Source organism: Hemiscyllium ocellatum, chromosome 39 (genome assembly GCF_020745735.1).
Source record: "Hemiscyllium ocellatum isolate sHemOce1 chromosome 39, sHemOce1.pat.X.cur, whole genome shotgun sequence".
Lineage (NCBI taxonomy): Eukaryota > Metazoa > Chordata > Chondrichthyes > Orectolobiformes > Hemiscylliidae > Hemiscyllium > Hemiscyllium ocellatum.
This window is the reverse complement of record NC_083439.1, coordinates 33,749,082-33,767,500: the sequence shown is the minus strand read 5'-3', so window position 1 is coordinate 33,767,500 and position 18,419 is coordinate 33,749,082. Positions and strand designations below refer to the sequence as shown.

The window sequence follows — 18,419 nt, the reverse complement described above, 5'->3', positions numbered from 1 at the left end:
CAAGGCTAGTGAAAAGGAAACGTTTCCAATTCATTAAATCATGAGCCACATAAGGCCAAGTCTGCACTGGTCCATTATTGTCACGACAGCTGGAGTGTACGTCTGTTTGAGACCAGGGCACCCAAAGACCAAAAGCCATTTCAGAACTGCACCAAGTACCAGAATTAGGTGGGGTGCACCCAATTTAAAAATAAATTGGCAACAGACATTAAACAAGTAATTGCAGTTGTCCTACCCAATATTCTGAAAAAGCCACAATACTTTAAAAATAATTTGTATTTATTGTAAATTAACAACAGTCTGAACTACAAGCCAAACAGCACGTGCAGCAACTATTAATGCAGCTGGAGTACAGAGTTTTATTCACAGTATCTAAGCATGACTATTAATACAGATTCTAAGCAGATCTAAGCATCCGTAGTGTGCATGCATAGTAAAACCAGGTACTCTGTTCTGATGTAAATATTGGCTACCGCCAGTGATCTCATTAACCCATTCACATATTTGTCAGTTAAGAGGCTTAGAGCTTTCCTTACAAGTTTTCAATACCATTTTAGCAGTCTGCAGTGTGTCTAAGTGTGTGTAGTATATTAAGACCAACAGATGCTTCAAGAATTGTTGATTCCATGTACCAATTTTATTTATATAGAAATACTTAAAAAAAACATGAAGTAGCACCATTACTTAAGTTTTACCTTTATTATGTAGAACTTTAAATGTCAGAAAAATAAAACTCTTGATACAATTTCAATTCTCGTCTCAGCAAATATAATATTAGTATTTGACCATGAGGTTAAAGGCCCTTTATCATAAAATAAAATATATTTCGTCTTTAAACTTTGCTCAATAAAGTACATTTACGATCAAGTAACTTCACCTACATATACATAAACAAGTGGTAAACAAATGTATTAAAATAGAAATACTAAAAGCTATAGTGGTGCAACAGAATTTGTAATTTTTCACTGATTTCTACTTGTACAAATGTTAGAAAGCTTAACTGTTTCCTTTCATTGATTTTTGCTACTTTTATAATTTCATTTTCGTAATAATATAGAATAAAATATGTTTTATATCATTGACTAGAAAATATGTTGGGTGAAGCGGGTTTTTTTTTAAAGAAGTCTCTTTTTTTTTCCACTTCTGTTTCTGGTGAAACCGCCTTCCCTCCTGAATACTGCTCGTGTCTACACATTGGTGTTGCGTCTCAAGAGCCAGGCAACAGTATTGTGTGAGATACTAACAAAACCATACAGTGTTCGTGGCGCCCTGGTTTAAGGCCATTCGAAAATAAAAAGATTTAACCCAGCTACAAAAAAGTCTCACTGAAATTAAATTAAAATACTTGTAAACATCTGCCATACGAAATATAATTTTTCAAGTCAAAAAAGAATAAAATACTTCAATCTGTAATGCAATTCATTTTTTAGAATTCTATTTTTTTGTTAAAACCTGCGGATTTTCACATAATATACGCGATATGTAGTACTCTTTTTTTTGCTCTTTTCTGGATCTCAGTGATGCAGTATGACAAAGGATTTTGCTCCTGCCTGGTGTTTTGTTTTTAAGAAAATATACGAATCGCCTGAGTTACAGCTTTGCGGCAGACTGGACACTCAGGCTCAGTCTTCTCGCAAATTCGGTTCGCACACTCCATACAGAAAAGGTTATGACCGCAGGGCACCAGGGCAGCGATCACCTCGCTCTCCAAACACATCAGGCAGTCCCGGCTGCCTTTCCGCCTCATACTGGAGGAGGAAGATGAGGAGGACGAGGAAGATGAGGATGAAGATGATGAGCAGGAGCCGCTGGGCTCGGCTGGGATACCGCCTCCGGCCAGGTGAGTGCTCCCGGGCAGCAAGCCGCCCGCGGGCACCCCGTTGGCGAAGGGGACCAGACCGATGGCGGAGGGCACCCCGCTCAGGGGGTCACTGCGAACCCGCCGGGCCAGCGGGTGGTGCTCCCCGGCTCCGTTCAGACCCAGCGGCGGCGGAGGGGGCGGCGGGGGCGGCGGAGGGGGCGGCGGGGGTGGGGAGAGCCGGGGCGGCGGGGCTCCCGCCGAACCGACGCCGCTGGCCCGCCGCTGCTGCTGCTGCTGTGCCGGAGAGACGCCGTTCGGGGAAGCGCCGGGAGGGTTGGAGCGCTCGAACTGCGACCAGATGATGGCCGGGGGCGCGGGGGCCGGGTCGAAAGCGGGAGACTCGAAACCCAAGTCCCGCTCGGTGTCCCCGGTCAGGGAGGCGGGGAGGGGCTCCCCTCCGTACACGAACCCGCCGCCGCCGCCGCCTCCTCCGCCGCCTCCGTTCACGCCGTTGGCGGGGAAGTGAGCGGGCGGGCTGTAGTCGGCCAGGCGGCCGGCCGGGCTGAAGTAAGAGTCGGTGGACGCGCTGCCCAGCGAACTCGAGCTGTCGTTCCGGTAAGTAGCGAAGGGCTTACGCCCGGGGGTCGGCTTGCTCCACAGGCTGCCCGGGCCGCCCAGCTCAAACCCCACGTCGGTGCCGTTCGCGTGGAAATCGTTGTCGTCGGTGAGCTCGATCAAGCCGCCCGTCCTCATGGCGATGTGGGCTTCGATCTCCTCCCGCGCCCGGTCCACGTTCTCGGGCATCCCGGTCACCTCGAAAACCGGCTCCTTGTCCCGGCTCGGGGTGACGATGTAAGTGTGGGTCTGCTGCTGGATGCGTTTGATGGTCGCCCCTTTCGGCCCGACCACCAAGCCCACCACCCGGTAAGGCACCCGCACCTGGATGGTGGTCTGGCCCGGCAGGTGCGGCGGGCCCGGCGCCGCCCCGTTCAGCGCCGTGTTCTTGTTGCGGGAAGCTCGGATCATGGAGAAGTGTTCGGCCGCCGAGATGATCTCCCGCCTCGCCATGGCCACATCCTCCTTGCGACCGGTCACAACGAAGACAGGCTCCTCCCCACGCACCGGGGTTTTGATGTAGGTGTTGGTCTTTGCCCGCAGAGCTTTGATTTTGCAACCTTTTTGCAGCGAGAGAGAGAGAGACAGACACACACACACAAGGGGGAGAAAAGAAAAACAAACCCCATCGTTTAGTCACAAACATATATAAAAAAAACGTCTCGCCGAGTTAGAGACAGCATGAAAATTCAGACCGACCCCCACCACCCCCCCCCCTCCTCCCAATAAGGCGACCTGACGCATTTCTCCGCCTTGCTCAATGCGCTCCTCTCGCATGTCTGCCCTTTCCTTTGTCATCACTTACAGCACCATTACTCAAGGAGAGAGAACAAAGCAACAGTGAAAACACCCAGCGTGGAAGATTTCCACCAGCAGCATTTCTCTCTGCAATGTGCCTCTTTGTTTCACCTTCTGCATTTTTGCCATCGCTCACTAAAATGATTTATTAATAATCAACCGGAGCGGAGCGGCCCCCGGAATAAAAGAGACACATGCACTCTGTGTTAATGAGGATGCACAGTGTTAAAGATACTGGGCGCGATGCACACACACACACTGTGGAACATAGACAGGAGGCATGGGAAATGATGCATAGTTTCTAGGAGATACAGAACAGGATGCAATGAAGATACAACACATGAAGAGATACATTGTTGCAGAACAAAGATAGATACAGATACATTGTATCAGAAACCTCCAGAGATAGTCACAGACACAGGGTAAGGATACACTGTATCCTTTCAGCTCACGTCACCGCCAAATTGCAACATTTTAAACCCAGCGAAGGCATGGCAGGGCCAACACAAGCCGTGGCTGTTCTTTACCTTGTCTCCCCACGATCTCTGCTACATGCTCCGAGCTCGGCACAGGCACGCACTCGGTCATGTTGACGCTCTTCTTCCTCGGCTCGTTATCGTAAATGGAGTTCTCGTCGTTGTCCAAACCGAGCAGCGAGAGCTGATCCAGGGCGATCTGCAGCGCTCTCTGGTCATCCAGCGTCTCCCCTCCTCCTCCTCCTCCGTTGTTATTGTTGCTGCCGCCGCCGGGGTTCCGCTCCATGTCGGTGAAGAGCGAGCTCGGCATCTTTTTATGAAAGGGGAGAGAGAGAGAGAGAGAAAGGGACAGAGAAAGAGAGAGAGAAGAGAGGCTGAGCCCGAGAGAAGCAGGAAGGAATCAGACAAAAGCAAACGGGAGGGGAGGGTATAGGGAGGGAGGGAGAGGGGGGTGGGGGGTAGTGCAGGAGGAGGAGAAGTGGGGTGGGGGGGAGGGAAGGAAAAGAGACGAGAGGGAAAAGCTGGAATGGGATCGAAGCAGCTCTCAGCAGAGAGAGAGTCCCCGGCTGGGAGGGAGCCCGAACCCGGGACAGTGGCCGGCTCCTGGGGCCGCGGGTCCCCTCCCACTGCCTTTGTCCTGTGCTCCCAGTGGGAGGGGAGGCAGTGAACACAGCGAAAGGCTGTGTGTGTGGAGTGGGCACCCGAAGCCGGCTTGCCGAGCTGGCTGAGGGACGGTGGGAGGAGGGGGGGGGGGGCTCGCTGTATAATGTATAGATTATATATCCTGAGCGGCTCTTCCTGACTTCCCCTCCCTCCCTTCCCCGGGCGGTAGCAAAGTCTAAGCTCCGCCTGACTGCTCTCTCTCTTTGTGTGTGTGTGTGTTTGGGAGGGAGCTAGCGTGGTTGGCTGTCTCTCTCTCTCTCTCTTTCTTTCTCTCTCTCTCTCGCCCGCTCTCAGCACCGTCTCGCCGCGTCCTGTTGCAGCCTCAGCCCCGGCTGCGCTGGCGAGCAATGCGGCCCCATGACATCAGCCACACACGGCGGGGTCGGCGGGCAGAGGTGAAGTGGCAAGCCGCCTCATTGGCCGCTCCAGCCCGGGGAGGGACGAGGGATCTCCGACAGCAAGTGGATGGGACCGTCCCCTCTCCTCCCTCCCTCCCTCCGTCCTGCAACTCTCCTAACAATGAAACAATGCGAGCAGCAGCGTCCACACACGCTGTTTCTTTTTTTTGTCTTAAGACAGAACAGGTAATCGAAATGTATCAAAGAAAACCTGAAAGCTTTTTTCCCGCAATCTGGATTGCGAATGCTGACTGTTTTTCCCTTCATATGAGTTCTATACACAGGGTGCAATGTTGATGGAACACTGTTAGGCTATTCACAGATAAAGGAATACTTTCCTGTCAAATTGGCAATATTGCACGATGCAGTTAAGATACAATGTGTACTCACTGGCAGTGGGATCACCAGTTGGGGCACAAGCACTCACCCTGCATCATATCGCTCTTGCTCTTATTATTATTAATGACCCATTTGCTGATAATAAATCGAGACAATATTTGCAACCGGTTGGCTGAAATGGGCGCTCACATTGGAGATTGCTTTTCAGATTGTACACTGATGGATTCACTGTCTTGAGGTTTCTGACAAAAACCCATCGGGAATCCAGCCGAAACACTGAGGATCTGTTCCATGTGGAAGCGAAGATTAGCTTTGTCCGGCGATAACTCGCAAAAAGCCAAATGCCCCTCGATTCTCCGACAACAAACAAAAAAAAACATGCCCAAACCTGTCTTTGTTGTAACTGTTATACTTGGCGATTTTGCAGCCTTAACTTTAGAGGTGGGGGTCAGCGATTTGGGTTACTACTGTTAAACCTCCAAATAAAATGGGAATTGGGTTTGTTTTTGGTTTATTTAAGATTGAAAGAAGAATATTTTAAAACCGAGCGGCCACGGTGTGTAATTACGTCAGAATCCAGCTCTGAGAGTTAGAGAATTGTAAAGCAGGTCCTCCCTCCCCCATCACGACACAATGAAGGATATATCTCTGGCATATTATCGCAGATTTAAGGCTAGAAGTGACTGTTCGGAAATTGTGCTGTGATTTCTACTGTAGTGCACTAAATTCCTAGACTGTGTTAATTCAGACACGACTTGGTCTGGAAACGTCTTCACTTGCCCTGGCGACACCCCAAACTCGCATGTTCCGTTTGAGAACACGTTGCCCGAATACAACATGTTTTTCTCTCTGTTTCTTGTAAGCACGAAATCACATCCATGTGTCAAGGAGGGTCAACTGTCTGATAACACTTGCTATCAAATAATAATAACAGCGCCATGCGATGAGCAATACAGGTACACAACCTCTTTCTGCACACTGTTTACTTACCGCTGTTAGCTACTAAATGGTACTTCCATTGAGATTCCGAGTGACTTATTCAATCACGACCACAGACCGGGAAGAAATATCTCTAATTAGCGATGTTTTTTTAAAATTTATTATCCTAAAGTAAACGTCCGACATCTCTTTTAACATAAATAACTGGTTGAAATCCCCAAGTGTCGATGCAATTTGGTGCCAGAGATTGACTGATTTGATAATGATGACGTCGCAATTATGTGGTATTGATAAACTGTTTGGTTTGGGAGTTGGGAACAACCCCTTTTCTATTGATGTGAACGCCTTCCAAAATTTGTACAGTCTGAAATATAATTGATGGAAGCGACATCATAAAAGTGAAAACGAAACGCCAAGCATTCGGGGAGTTAAACCTCAAAGGTAAGACTTCACAAGACTATATATATATATTTCTTAAATCGGAATTTGCCCAACAAATGGAAGTGGGTGGGGGTGTGTGTGTGTGGGGGGGGGGTGAACACATGGTTTGAAAATGGTAACAGCCATACACATAATGCCATAATGCTCTCCTCTTTATTCAGATTCGAAGAAAAGGCTATTTGTGGACGTGATCTCCGGGAGGGAGATGGATCAGCCCCTCGACCACAAAAGACATTTCTCCTCAGACCGAGATCGTTGGAACAGAACGAGCCCGCTCTGTTTGCACTATGCTTTTGTTAATCTAGACTGCTTTAAACCATCTTTCAATGGGGAAACATGTTTTAATTTGATCCATCGCTTCTTGCCTGTCGAGTTAACATAACCACATTAAGCCTATAATACATTAACTGTCCTAAACTCCTCCTGTTAAATATCCCTTTAAGATGTGCTCACTTCCATCCCTGTCAGCCTCCAACTCTGAGCTTCAGCCGAGAGTTGATATTCTATCTGCTGGTGTTTATGAACACAAAGGTAAATAAGATTGCCATCCAGATGTTTTTCAGGTCCTCCTGCGGTGAAAGGTTATATTGGTTATGCCTCACGTTGCCGGACAATGCGCCGCACCCCGTAATCTTAACAGGATTAAGAAGTCAGCCCTTAGCTAAGGATGTTCCTAGCAGATGATATTCCTGTACCCGGGAATCAAGAGAGGCTTGTAATAAATGAGTCTTTTAAAAAAATACTGTTATAAAGCAGTGGTTTAACATGAGGAGAGAGTTCATTTTGGTGGCTGGTGCTTCGTTAGAGAGTGTTTTATTAACATTTAAGTGGAGTTTTACTGTGTTCATCAATACACTGTGTCACTGTATTTAACTTTGCATGAAATGTTTGACACAGAGTGATGAGTGTTGATGTCCGATTTGGTTTTAAAACACTGGGTTATGTAAACCCTGATCGTTTCATGGGCCTTTTTGTTTTGCAACGTCCCGCAATGCCAACGTTACGCCTCGTAAAACAGAGACAGAGGTTATTCTGTGATATGACTGACTTTAACTGCTCTCAGTTGTAAATCAGTATGCAAGAACATTTGTCAGTGAAGGCAAGGAAGAGCCGTCACATCGGCTGGATGAAGAATGTAACCAGCAATTTGTGCCATTCTGGTTGTGGGAGCCAAGAGGTCGCATTCTGGCTGCTAAATGTTGATGTCGAGTAGCCAATAAAAACCCGATAAACATGTAATCATGCAAATTAGAGGGGAAAACCAACAGGCTTGGCCATGGGTTGGAGCCACTTATTGTTCATCATGTATTATCTTCACACCCAAGCTGTGTATGCACCAGTCTTCATATCTGATTAGTTTTAATCTTTTCCAAAATAAATTGAATTCCGAAAATTCGAGCATCAATTTTATTTGTTTTCCATAGTCAATTGTGCCATCAGTTTAACAATAGATTATTTACAGCACTGAAGTATTTTCATGTATTTATTTTAGGAATAGACACTGTAAATGCAATGCCTACATAAGGCTAAATTCTAAATTCTTGTTTTATATGCTAGATTACTCACTTTGGATTGATTCTCTTGCTGCTCAATTTAGTCCAAGATATGCATTTTTAAAAAAAAAAATCAGTATTGTGTGGTGGCATGTGCCAGGGAATTTGAAAGAGTGCATGTGTTGAAAATGTAGGTGAATTTCAATGCACACAGCCAATGATTCTGGCTTGCCTCATCCCCCAGCCCACGAAATAAAACTGATTGTATCAGGAGTTCATTCCTCTCCGGCCTCAAACAGTGAGCTGTGATCTTACATTGCTCGTTTGCTTGCTCCGACTAAACTTGCCACTGCAGATTTTTTTTTAAAATTAAGAATTAAGAATGTAAAATAAAAGACGTGGCAGGAGTGCAGTTGCACATAAACATTAGGACTGGATCCTTAGCTGGTTCAACAGGAGTGCTGTCACTAAATGCATTTACAGTGTCTATTACTAAAATAAATACATGAAAATACTTCAGCACTGTAAATAATCTACTGTTAAATTGATGGCACAGAGGGCCAGAACAAGCCTTACGTAAGAACGTAAGAAATAGGAGCAGGAGTAGCGTATCTGGCCCATCTGCCATTTAATACGATCATCTTTTCATGGACTCAGCTCACTTACCCACTGTTCACCATAACCCCTAATTCTTTTACTGTTCAGAAATCTATCTATCTTTGCCTTAAAAACATTTGATGAGGTCCCCTCAACTGCTTCACTGGGCAGGGAATTCCAGAGTTTCACAACCCTTTGGGTGAAGAGGTTCTTCCTCAATCCAGTCCTAAATCTGCTCCCGTTGACCTCTCAGTAATGTTCCGCTGAGCATCTCAGCCAGGCCCACAAACGCCGACCAGACCTCCCAGTCACCACCCATTTTAACTCCCCTTCCCACTCCCTTTCCGACATGACCATCCTTGGCCTCCTCCATTGCCACAACAAATTAAATGGCAGATTGGAGGAACAACACTTCATTTTTCGCTTGGACAGCCTACAGTCCAGAGGACTCAATATTGAGTTCTCCAATTTCAAATAACCTCCCAATCCCATCATGCAACTTCCTTCCCAGCCCCTCCCCCTCCCTTCCATTCCTCTCATTGACCCTACCTTCTAACTACCAAGCGGAGTCATCCCTCCCATCGACCAACCAGGTTGTACCCTCTACCTGTGTTCGCCTCTCTCCACCTCATCAACCTGTCCCCCACCCCCTTTATCTGCAGCTCCCCTCACACCTACCCCCAGTCCTGAAGAAGGGTTCCACCGAAACATTGAATTCTCCCCCTCCTGATGCTGCCTGGCTTGCTGTGTTCTTCCAGCCTCCTGCTTGTCTACCTTGGAATCCAGCACCTGCAGTTTTTTTGTCTCACCTTTATTTTGAAGCTGTCCCCCTAGGTTTAGTTTCAAGCTGTAAGTTTAGTTGCAAGTTCATGAAAACAGGGAAAAATACTGCTTACTGAAGAATCGACTTGTATCTCCAAGACATTATAGAAGTATTGCAAATGTTGTGTGTATAAATTAGTTATGTGTAGCAGAGATATTTGCTGTGAGTATATGTTGTATGGTATGCCATTACCATGGTGCACCTATGTCATTGCGTATATCACACCATCATTTATGGGGATTTTTGTGTTGCTGCACAGGCACTTCCTAATTGCCACACCTCTGCCCATCTCACACATAAAACCTCCCCCCACCCACAGTGTGGACCTGTTAAAATCAACGGTGAGACTGAGTTTGCTATTTAATTGCAGTTGATTATCAGTACCTCTTAAACTATGACAGAATATCATTGGATGGTTCAGAAGCCAGAAAATATTCCACCAATCATCAGATTGCCCCATGAATAGCATCTTCACTGACTTGCTGGAGAACCTCAGAACATGCACCAACTCATAAAGTATGTGGTTTGGCAACCAATCATTTCCTCAAAAGATTTTGGGCTCAATCTTTCTAAAATATCACCATGTATGTTGTAATTAATATACAAATTGACTAGCAAATTTGGAGGATTAAGATATACAGTGAGAGTTACAAATTTCTAGAATTTACTGGTCGATTTACCATTAGTTTCACTCATCCTTAATCACTCCATTATTTTAAAGAATTTGCTGGATTTGCACATTAATCACCCATTAAAGTCACCACAGAATGCTGATACTGGCAGTAAAAAGAGTGAGTATCCTTTTAGATGATATGACAACAGGAGTCAACATCTGGTCTAGGAAGTGAACCATTTAAACCGTGGAGTCTTATTCTGTAAGTGGCACATTATTCTTAGAAATTTCTGAAATGTTACATTTTGAACCAAATTTTATCTACTACCTTCCTGTCACTTTCTCACTGATGTGAAGGTGCCTGTATTGGACTGGGATCGACAAAATCAGAAGTTACATGACACCACATTATCGTCCAACAGGTTTATTTGAAATCACATGCTTTCTGAGCGTAGTCCCTTCAGCAGGTAAAATGAGAGGGAAGCACACAGAAAGCAGAATATGTGGGCAGTGAGATGATAGGATCATACAAATGGCATGAGAGGACAGTCAAATAGTATGTCTCTGCAGGTGACCAAGGATGTTAGACAGTGTGAGTAAAGTGTCAATAGCTGACTAACAACTGAAGGGATGATCGATAATCGATGAAATGAGGCAGGGAGATAATTACAAAAAAATTGGTGCTGGAGACAAACCAAATGACTGGATTAACATGGAACAAAACTAGAAGCTGCTGGAAAAGCCCAGCAGGTCTGACAGCATCTGCAAAGAAAAAAACAGAGGAAGGGTCACAGGACCTGAAACATTAACTCCGATTTATCTTCACAGATGCTGTCAGACCCACTGAGCATCCCCAGCAACCTCAACTCTTGCCCTAATTTGAAGCATCCGCAGTTTTTTCGGTTTTCATTTGGACTGGAATAAGATGATAGGTATAAGAGCTGTATGCTAATGATCTAACTAAAGTAATATGTAATCCAAAACTATATAAAGTAATTAAGGTAGAGCAATCAAGCAATCAAGGTGATGGTGTCAAAACAGAACAATAAGTAAGATTTTACAGGGGCAGCATGGTAGCTTAGTGGTTAGCACTGCTGCATCACAGCGCCAGAGGACCCAGATTCAATTCCAGCCTCGGGCGACTGTGTGGAGTTTGTACCTTCTCCTCGTGTCTGAGTGGATTTTCTCCAGGTGCTCTGGTATCCTTCAAAATCTTTATGTTCCTCCTCATCCAAGTAGATCCCGTGAATGCACAGGGCTTGTCCATAGGGGACGGCTTCTTTAATATGTTTAGGGTGAAAGCTAGAGAAGTGCATTATCATGAGGTTATCTGTGGGCTTACGCTAGAGTGACGTACTGAGGTATCCATCCTTGATGGAAATTTGTGTGTTCAAGAATGAGACTGATTCTGAAGAGTAGTCCATAGTAAGTCTGATGGTGAGATGAAACTTGTTTACATTGCTATATAGTCTTTTCAGTGATTCCATACAATAAATCCAAAGGAAGAAAATGTCATTCATGTGTCTGGTTTGTATAATGTTAGTTGGAGGTCCTGCACAGTAAAGAAGCCTTGCTCGAACTTGTGCTTGGAAATGTTGGCATATTGGGTGCAAATTTGGTCTTCATGGCTGTTCCTTGTGTCTGGATAAAGAACCAGTTGTTGAAGGTGAAGACGTTGTGATTGAGGATAAAGCGAATGAGTTGTAGGACGGTGATCAGAGATTGGCAGTTGTTGGTGTAGAGTACTGAGGCTGTTGCCGCAATGCCATCATTGTGAGGGATGCTGGTGTAGTGTGCTGAAACGTCCATTGTGACAAGGAATATTCCTGTTTCGACTGGTCCATGGGTGCTGGGTTTCTGTAAGAAATCTGTATTGTCATAACAGATGCTGGGGGTCCCCTATACAATGGATTTCAAGATGCCCTCAGTATAGCCAGAGAGGTTCTCACACAGGGTCCCATTGCCTGATATGATAGAACATCCAGGTGTGTTGGTTTTGTGTATTTCAGTCTGTTCAGTTGACAGGTGTGTTCTTTGGTCGGATGGACAGGTAGTTGTCTGTAGTGTTCCTGCTTGTTCGGTTATCAGTGTGCTTCTTGAAAATGCTATGACAACAGAAGAATGGACACTGCACAACAATTTGCCAGGCAGGAATGTTCCCTCTCAGTTGGGGAACACTTCAGTGATCAAGGACATTCAGTTTCCGATCTTCAGGTAAGCATCCTCCAAGGCAGTGTTTGAGATATACCAATACAGAATCACCGAGCAGAAACTGATAGCCAAGTTTCACACCCATGAGGATGGGCTCAACTATGATCTTGGGTTCTTGTCGCGTGACACATGACCCACCACACTCCTGTATCTGTAAAATCTTCCTTATTGTCATGTTTTGACACCATCACCTTGATAAATTGTTATGATCCCTCCACCTGAATTAGATTGTACAGTTTTGGATTACTAAGGAACCTCAATTATCTGAATATTGATTATCCAAATTTTGGATTATCCGAAGAAGATTTCAAGGTCTCACAAAAATGTTACATTAAAGAGGTAAGTATATTCGGATTACCTGTACTGAAGAAAATGTGAAAACGCTAGCGAAAACAAAGAAATACAAGCAACTCAAGCATCAGTGACTGGATATTCTTTAGGTAAGGGTTAGTTACGTAGCCCTTTGCTTTACAGTACAGGGTATTCTTGTCACTTTACCAAGCCGTTTATGAAAAAAATGGCTGAGAATGTAAACACATGAGTGAGGTGGTGCTTCGGTCCTTCTATCACAACACTGAGCTCTCAGAAACTGATAAATGCTCTTGTGATCATAGAAGCTGTTCGGGACCTTGTTTAATGCTGGGATTTCATATACAGTATCTATGTGATGGTAAATCCTTCTCAGTTTAACTTTTAATTTGCAGAATGCAATGATTAGTTTGCTTAAGTAGAGGACTCATTAAAATTATAGATTTAAACAAATTCTCTGGTACAGCACAACGTTAGATCAGAATGGCTCCCCTTGTTTAAGATAAAATTGATTATTCAAATAATCAATTATCTGAACGAAATAGTGCCCACCCATCTTGTTTGGATAATCGAGGTTCCCCTATTACTTTGATTAGATCCTTAGCATGCAACTCTTGTGCTTATCATGTTATTCCATTCAAACAAAAACCTAAAGAGCTGCAGATGCTGTAAATCGGGGCATGGCCAAGGGTTGCTGGGGGGGCTCAGCGGGTCTGGCTGTGTCTGTGAAGATAAGTCAGAGTTAAAGTTTCAGGTCCGGTGACCCTTTCTCTCGTTTTTCCTCAAAGATGCTGCCAGACCTGCTGGGCTTTTCCAACAGCTTCTGTTTTTGTTCCATGTTTTCCCAGTAATCTGGCTTGTTTCCAGCACCACCTTATTTTTATATTTTTTTGTGTAATTATCTCTCTGCCTCATTTAAGCGGATTATAGATCATCTCTTCGGTTGTTAGTCAGCTGTTGGCACTTTACTCGCACCATCTAACACCCTTGGTCACCTACAGAGGCATATTATTCGACAGTCCACCCACACCATTTGTATGATCTTTTCATCTCACTGCCCATAAACTCTGTTTTCTGTGTGCTTCCCTCTCATTTTACCTGCTGAAGGGGCTACACTCAGAAAGCGTGCGATTTCAAGTAAACCAGTTGGACTATAATCTGGAGTCATGTGAGACTTTCTCTGGTTCTCAATCCAATCCTTCCTTTCTTATTATCTCCTTTCCATACCAGACTAAACTCTAATTCGTTATCGTGCTGAGTCATTCCTCTTTATCTTTCTCAGTCATTAAATGTCATTGAGTAAGGAGACGTACCACTTGTCCCACCCTTCACTGAAGTCTCAGCTTCCCAGCCTTTGCCACATCTTTCTTAGCTTACAGTCCAAGAACAGACTGGACAGAAATTGTAGAAGGTACGTTTAATATGGCAAGCTGTGAATTGCCCTGCATCAGCAAGTTCCAGTCCATTATCTTTATCTTAATATTTGTTGAGTTGGTACATCAAGTTAGATTGCATCTTGGGATGAAATGTCTAGGGGTTGCAAACAATTTGGGAGACTGACCAATACATACAAATCATTTCTTTTCGACAGTTTATTCATTTACTCATAAATCAGTTTTTAGGAAAATTGCTATCACTTTACTTGTGAGTGACTGAAATTTCTGAAGTCCAGGATTTGAGTTCAAACAAGATTATCAATTTACATGAAATACATTTTCCAATAATAGGATTTGACTTACCAAACAATTTGTATTTGTATTAAAATACCTTCAACAAAGAAAGATCTTGGGTTTATACAGAGCTGTTCATGTCCTTGCAAAATCTGAAATGCTCCATAGATGATTTGTTTTTGAAGTGTACTTGCGGGTGTTATGTAAACAAACACAGCAGCCAATTTGTTTACAGCAATTTCTCAAGAATAACAGTGAGATAAGTGACTGAATGGTGGCATTATTTGAGGGAAAAGAACATTAGTCAGGTCCATCAGAGAGTTTTGACACTATAAAAATCGTTACAGCCACCAGATTGGTTCAAAATTTAATTGTGAAGACAGTACCTTTAAAGCGCAAACCTCAGTATTGTAGTGGAGAGTGTTAGACTAGACTATATGTACACTAGCACTTAATCAGTTGTGAACACATAACTTCTAGCGATGAAAGGGCTAGAACCGAGTCAAGTTGAAACTGATTTTTTTAAAGCCCTATTCTGCAGGACTTGAACTTGATAAACTTTCCCCAGAGCTGATACAGCCTGAGAATATACCTCACCCTTTCAAGAATATATCCGGACTATTTAACATTGGAAATATTGGAACAGTTTTCTTCAAGTTCCAACCATTTATGATCAGTTCTTCTCTGAAATTGTTTACAGCAAAGCTGGAGGAGAAATTTGAAAAGCTTTATTCAGATAAAGTTTATCGTGGTGGTTCTCTTATTAACATTTGCACTTTGCTGTAACCTTCTGATGAGCCTTATCACTGAATGTTCCTGTAAGCCAACTATCAAAATGGTCTGGCTCCCTCTCCAGGACACCTGAGACCTCTGTGAACAACAGGGCAAGTAACGCAGTGTCTGCCTAACCACTCAGACTGAAGGACCATTACACAGCAGCAGAGTCCAAACCAGAAAGTGTCCTTTAAGTGTTTCAATTCAACATCAAATCAGGTGCAAGCAATAAAATAAAGAAATGGAAAATAAATTTGATTAACAGAGCTAAAATAAAGAGGAAAATACATTTTTTAAAAAAAGTTTACTCTTTTTTGAAAATCTCTGTCAATAGTTAAAATAGAGTGAGATTCGATACACGTTCAAGTTAATTTTTAGTGTCAGATCGCGTGACGGTGTGCAATGAAGAGAAATTGAGTAGAAAAGGCCTATAATCTTTGGGGTTTCTAGGAATGAGAGATAAACTCTTCAAAACATACAATGGGGAGATTCATCACGATGGTGCCTGGGATAGACCATTTTAGCTGTGAACAGAGGTTGGATAACTTAGGTTGATTTGTTTGGAGCAAAAATGGTTGAGGGTGCAGTGGAGATGTATGTGTTGTGAACGGTATGGACAGGATGGATAGAAAACAACTGTTCCCCTTAGTTGAAGGGTCAATTGTAAGGGTGCATATTTTAAAGATGAAAGCCAGGAGGTTTAGAGGGAATTTGAGGAAAATTCTTTTCAGCCAAAGGATGTTGGTAATCTGGTATGTACTGCCTGGAAGGGTACAAACAACAAAGAACAAAGAAAATTACAGCACAGGAGCAGGCCCTTCGGCCCTACAAGCCTGCACCAATCTAGATCCTCCATCTAAACCTATTTTCAAAGGGTCTGTATTCCTCTGCTCCCTCCCCATTCATGTATCTGTCGAGATACATCTTAAATGACACTATCTTGCCTACCTATACCACCTCCACTGGCAACGCATTCCAGGCACCCACCGCTCTCGGCGTAAAGAACTTTCCACCTATATCTCCCTTAAATGTTTCCCCTCTCACCTTGAATTCGTGCCCCAAGTAATTGAATCCCCCACTCTGGGAAAAAGCTTCTTGCTATTCACCTCTCGTGATTCTGTAGACCTCAATCAGGTCCCCCCTCAACCTCTGTCTTTCTAATGAAAACAATCCTAATTACTCAACCTCTCTTCATAGCTAGCGCTCTCCATACCAGGCAACATCCTGGTGAACCTGCTCTGCACCCTGCCCAAAGTGTTCACATCCTTTTGGTAATGTGATGACCAGAACTGTGTGCAATACCTCAAATGTGGCTGAACCAAAGTCCTATACAACTGTAACATGACCTGCCAACTAGTTATTAAAGTACTTGGATGAGCATTTAAAGTGTCAAGGCTTAGAGCTGGAAAGTAGAATGAGCATAGGTTTGGTTGATGTTGGCGGTACTAGCTCGATTGGGCCGAAGAGCCTCTCTATAGTGAATGATTCTAGGAATATTCTGTTCAGGCTCACAGGGTGATTGTTAATTCTCTAAATACTGCTTTCAGAGTTGGGGGTGGCTTAATCTCAAGATAAGGAGTTAGCCTTTAGGACTGAGATGAGGGAAAATTTCTTCATTCTAAGGATTTTGAACTTACGAATTCCCAATACCAGAGGGATGTGTTGATAGGAATGTCCAAGGCTGAGATCGATACATTTTTTGGGTTCTAATCAAATCAAGGGATATGGTAATTGGGCAGAAAAGTGAAGCTGAGGGTCAAATGTCAGTCAACTCCTAATCGAAAGATTTTTAATTGGCCATTTGGCCTACACATACTTAGACTTCTTAGATTCAGATATAATTAAGATTTATCAAAGTGTTAAAAATATACTTAAACAGAAATATAAAACCCCATGTTTTTTGCAGCTTCAGTTTACTCATTTGGTAGGAATAGTAACTTTTTGTTATTCAATATTCTTCATTTCTTTTGGTGAGGTACGGTTATTGCTCAGATTTTGGAGGAGACAAGAAAAATGGCAGATGCTGGAATCCAAAGTAGATAAGCAGGAAGCTGGAAAAACACAGTGAGCCAGGCAGCATCAGGAGGTGGAGGTTTTGGTTATAACCTTTCTTCAGGAATGGAGGTGGGGGTAGGGGGACCTGCAGATCAAGGTGGGGGGGGTGGAAAGTTATGGCTGGGGAGAAGGATGTCGTGGTGAGGCAGTGAAAGGTGGTGGGTACGACCTGGTTGGTTGATGGGAGGAATTAGTCCAGTTTAGCTGGAAGGAAGGGTTGGTAGGTGGAATAGAAGGGAGGAGGTGGGGCTGGAAAGGGAGTCAGGGGTTGGGTGGGAAGGTTATCTGAAATTGGAGAACTCAATGTTGCATTCTCAGGGCTGTAGGCTGCCCAGGCAGAAGTTGTTGTTCCTCCAATTTACGGTCTGATTCACTGTGGCAATGGAGGAGACTGAGGATGGACATGTTGGACAGCGAGTGGGAAGGGGAATTGAAATTGGCAGTGACTAGGAGGCCAGGCTATGGTCCCGGCTGATATACTCAGCAAAACGTGACCTTAGTTGACATTTGGTCTCCCTGATGTAGAAAAGACCACATTGAGAACATCGGATACAGTAAACTAAGTTGGAGGAGATGCAGGTGAAGCTATGTATCACTGTTTGGGACATTGGATTGAGGCGAGTGGAATGGTGTACCAGCAGGTTTTGCATCTTCGACAGTTGCAGGGGAAGGTACCTGGGGGTTTGAGGGTTTGGTGGGGAGGGCAGTGTGAACCAAAGACTGGTGAAGGCAATGGTCTTTGTGGAAATCAGAGAGGGGTGGGGAGGGGACGATTTTCTGGGTGGTGGGGTCTGGTTGGATTTGGCAGAACCGTTTGAGGATAATATGTTGGATGTGTAGACTGGTGAGGTGGAAAGTGAGACCCTGTCTTTATTATGTTTGTGGGGGAGGGGGGTTTAGAACAATGGAGCAGAGAATGGACGAGGTGCAGTGGATGATGGGGAGGATTAAAAACTTTATTTAAACTATGCGGTCATCTGGGATGCTTGGGCGTGGAACATTTCCTCATCTGAGCAGGTTCGATGAAGTTGGAGGATGAGAAAATGAGATGGAGTTTTTGCAGGATACGGGTTGAGAGGAGGTTTTAATCCAGATAGTTATGAGAGTCTGTAGGTTTGTAGTAAATGTCAGCCCGGAGGAAAAAGTGAGGACTGCAGATGCTGGAGATCAGAGTCGAGAGTGTGGTGCTGGAAAAGCACAGCAGGTCAGGCAGGAGAATCGACATTTCAGGCAGAAGCCCTTCATCAGGAATGAGGCTTGTGGGCCAGGGCTGAGAGACAATTGGGAGTGGGTGGGGTTGGCGGAAAGGTAGCTGAGAAAGTAATAGGTGGATGACGGTGAGAGAGAAGGTGATAGGTCAGAGAGAGCAGTGATGGATGGGTTTGGAGGGCGTTACCGAGTAGG

The 18,419-nt window shown here is 44.4% G+C and overlaps 1 protein-coding gene across 1 annotated transcript; it reads right to left on the bottom strand.

Annotated features, from left to right (window-relative positions):
- Positions 1-303: 303 nt before the first annotated feature.
- On the bottom strand, positions 304-4,822 carry mex3b (mex-3 RNA binding family member B). Its single transcript, XM_060853107.1, has 2 exons — positions 3,742-4,822; positions 304-2,976 (listed from the first exon to the last, which is right to left on the bottom strand). The coding sequence occupies exons 1-2, from the start codon at positions 3,998-4,000 to the stop codon at positions 1,565-1,567; spliced, it is 1,671 nt and encodes a 556-aa protein (XP_060709090.1). The 5' UTR covers positions 4,001-4,822; the 3' UTR covers positions 304-1,564.
- Positions 4,823-18,419: the final 13,597 nt, after the last annotated feature.

Excerpts from the sequence above, each read along its gene's own strand:
- mex3b (XM_060853107.1), bottom strand. The coding sequence starts at position 4,000 with ATGCCGAGCTCGCTCTTCACCGACATGGAGCGGAACCCCGGCGGCGGC. Across the intron at positions 2,977-3,741 it reads AGAGATCGTGGGGAGACAAG|GTTGCAAAATCAAAGCTCTG; the intron begins GTAAAGAACAGC and ends CGCTGCAAAAAG.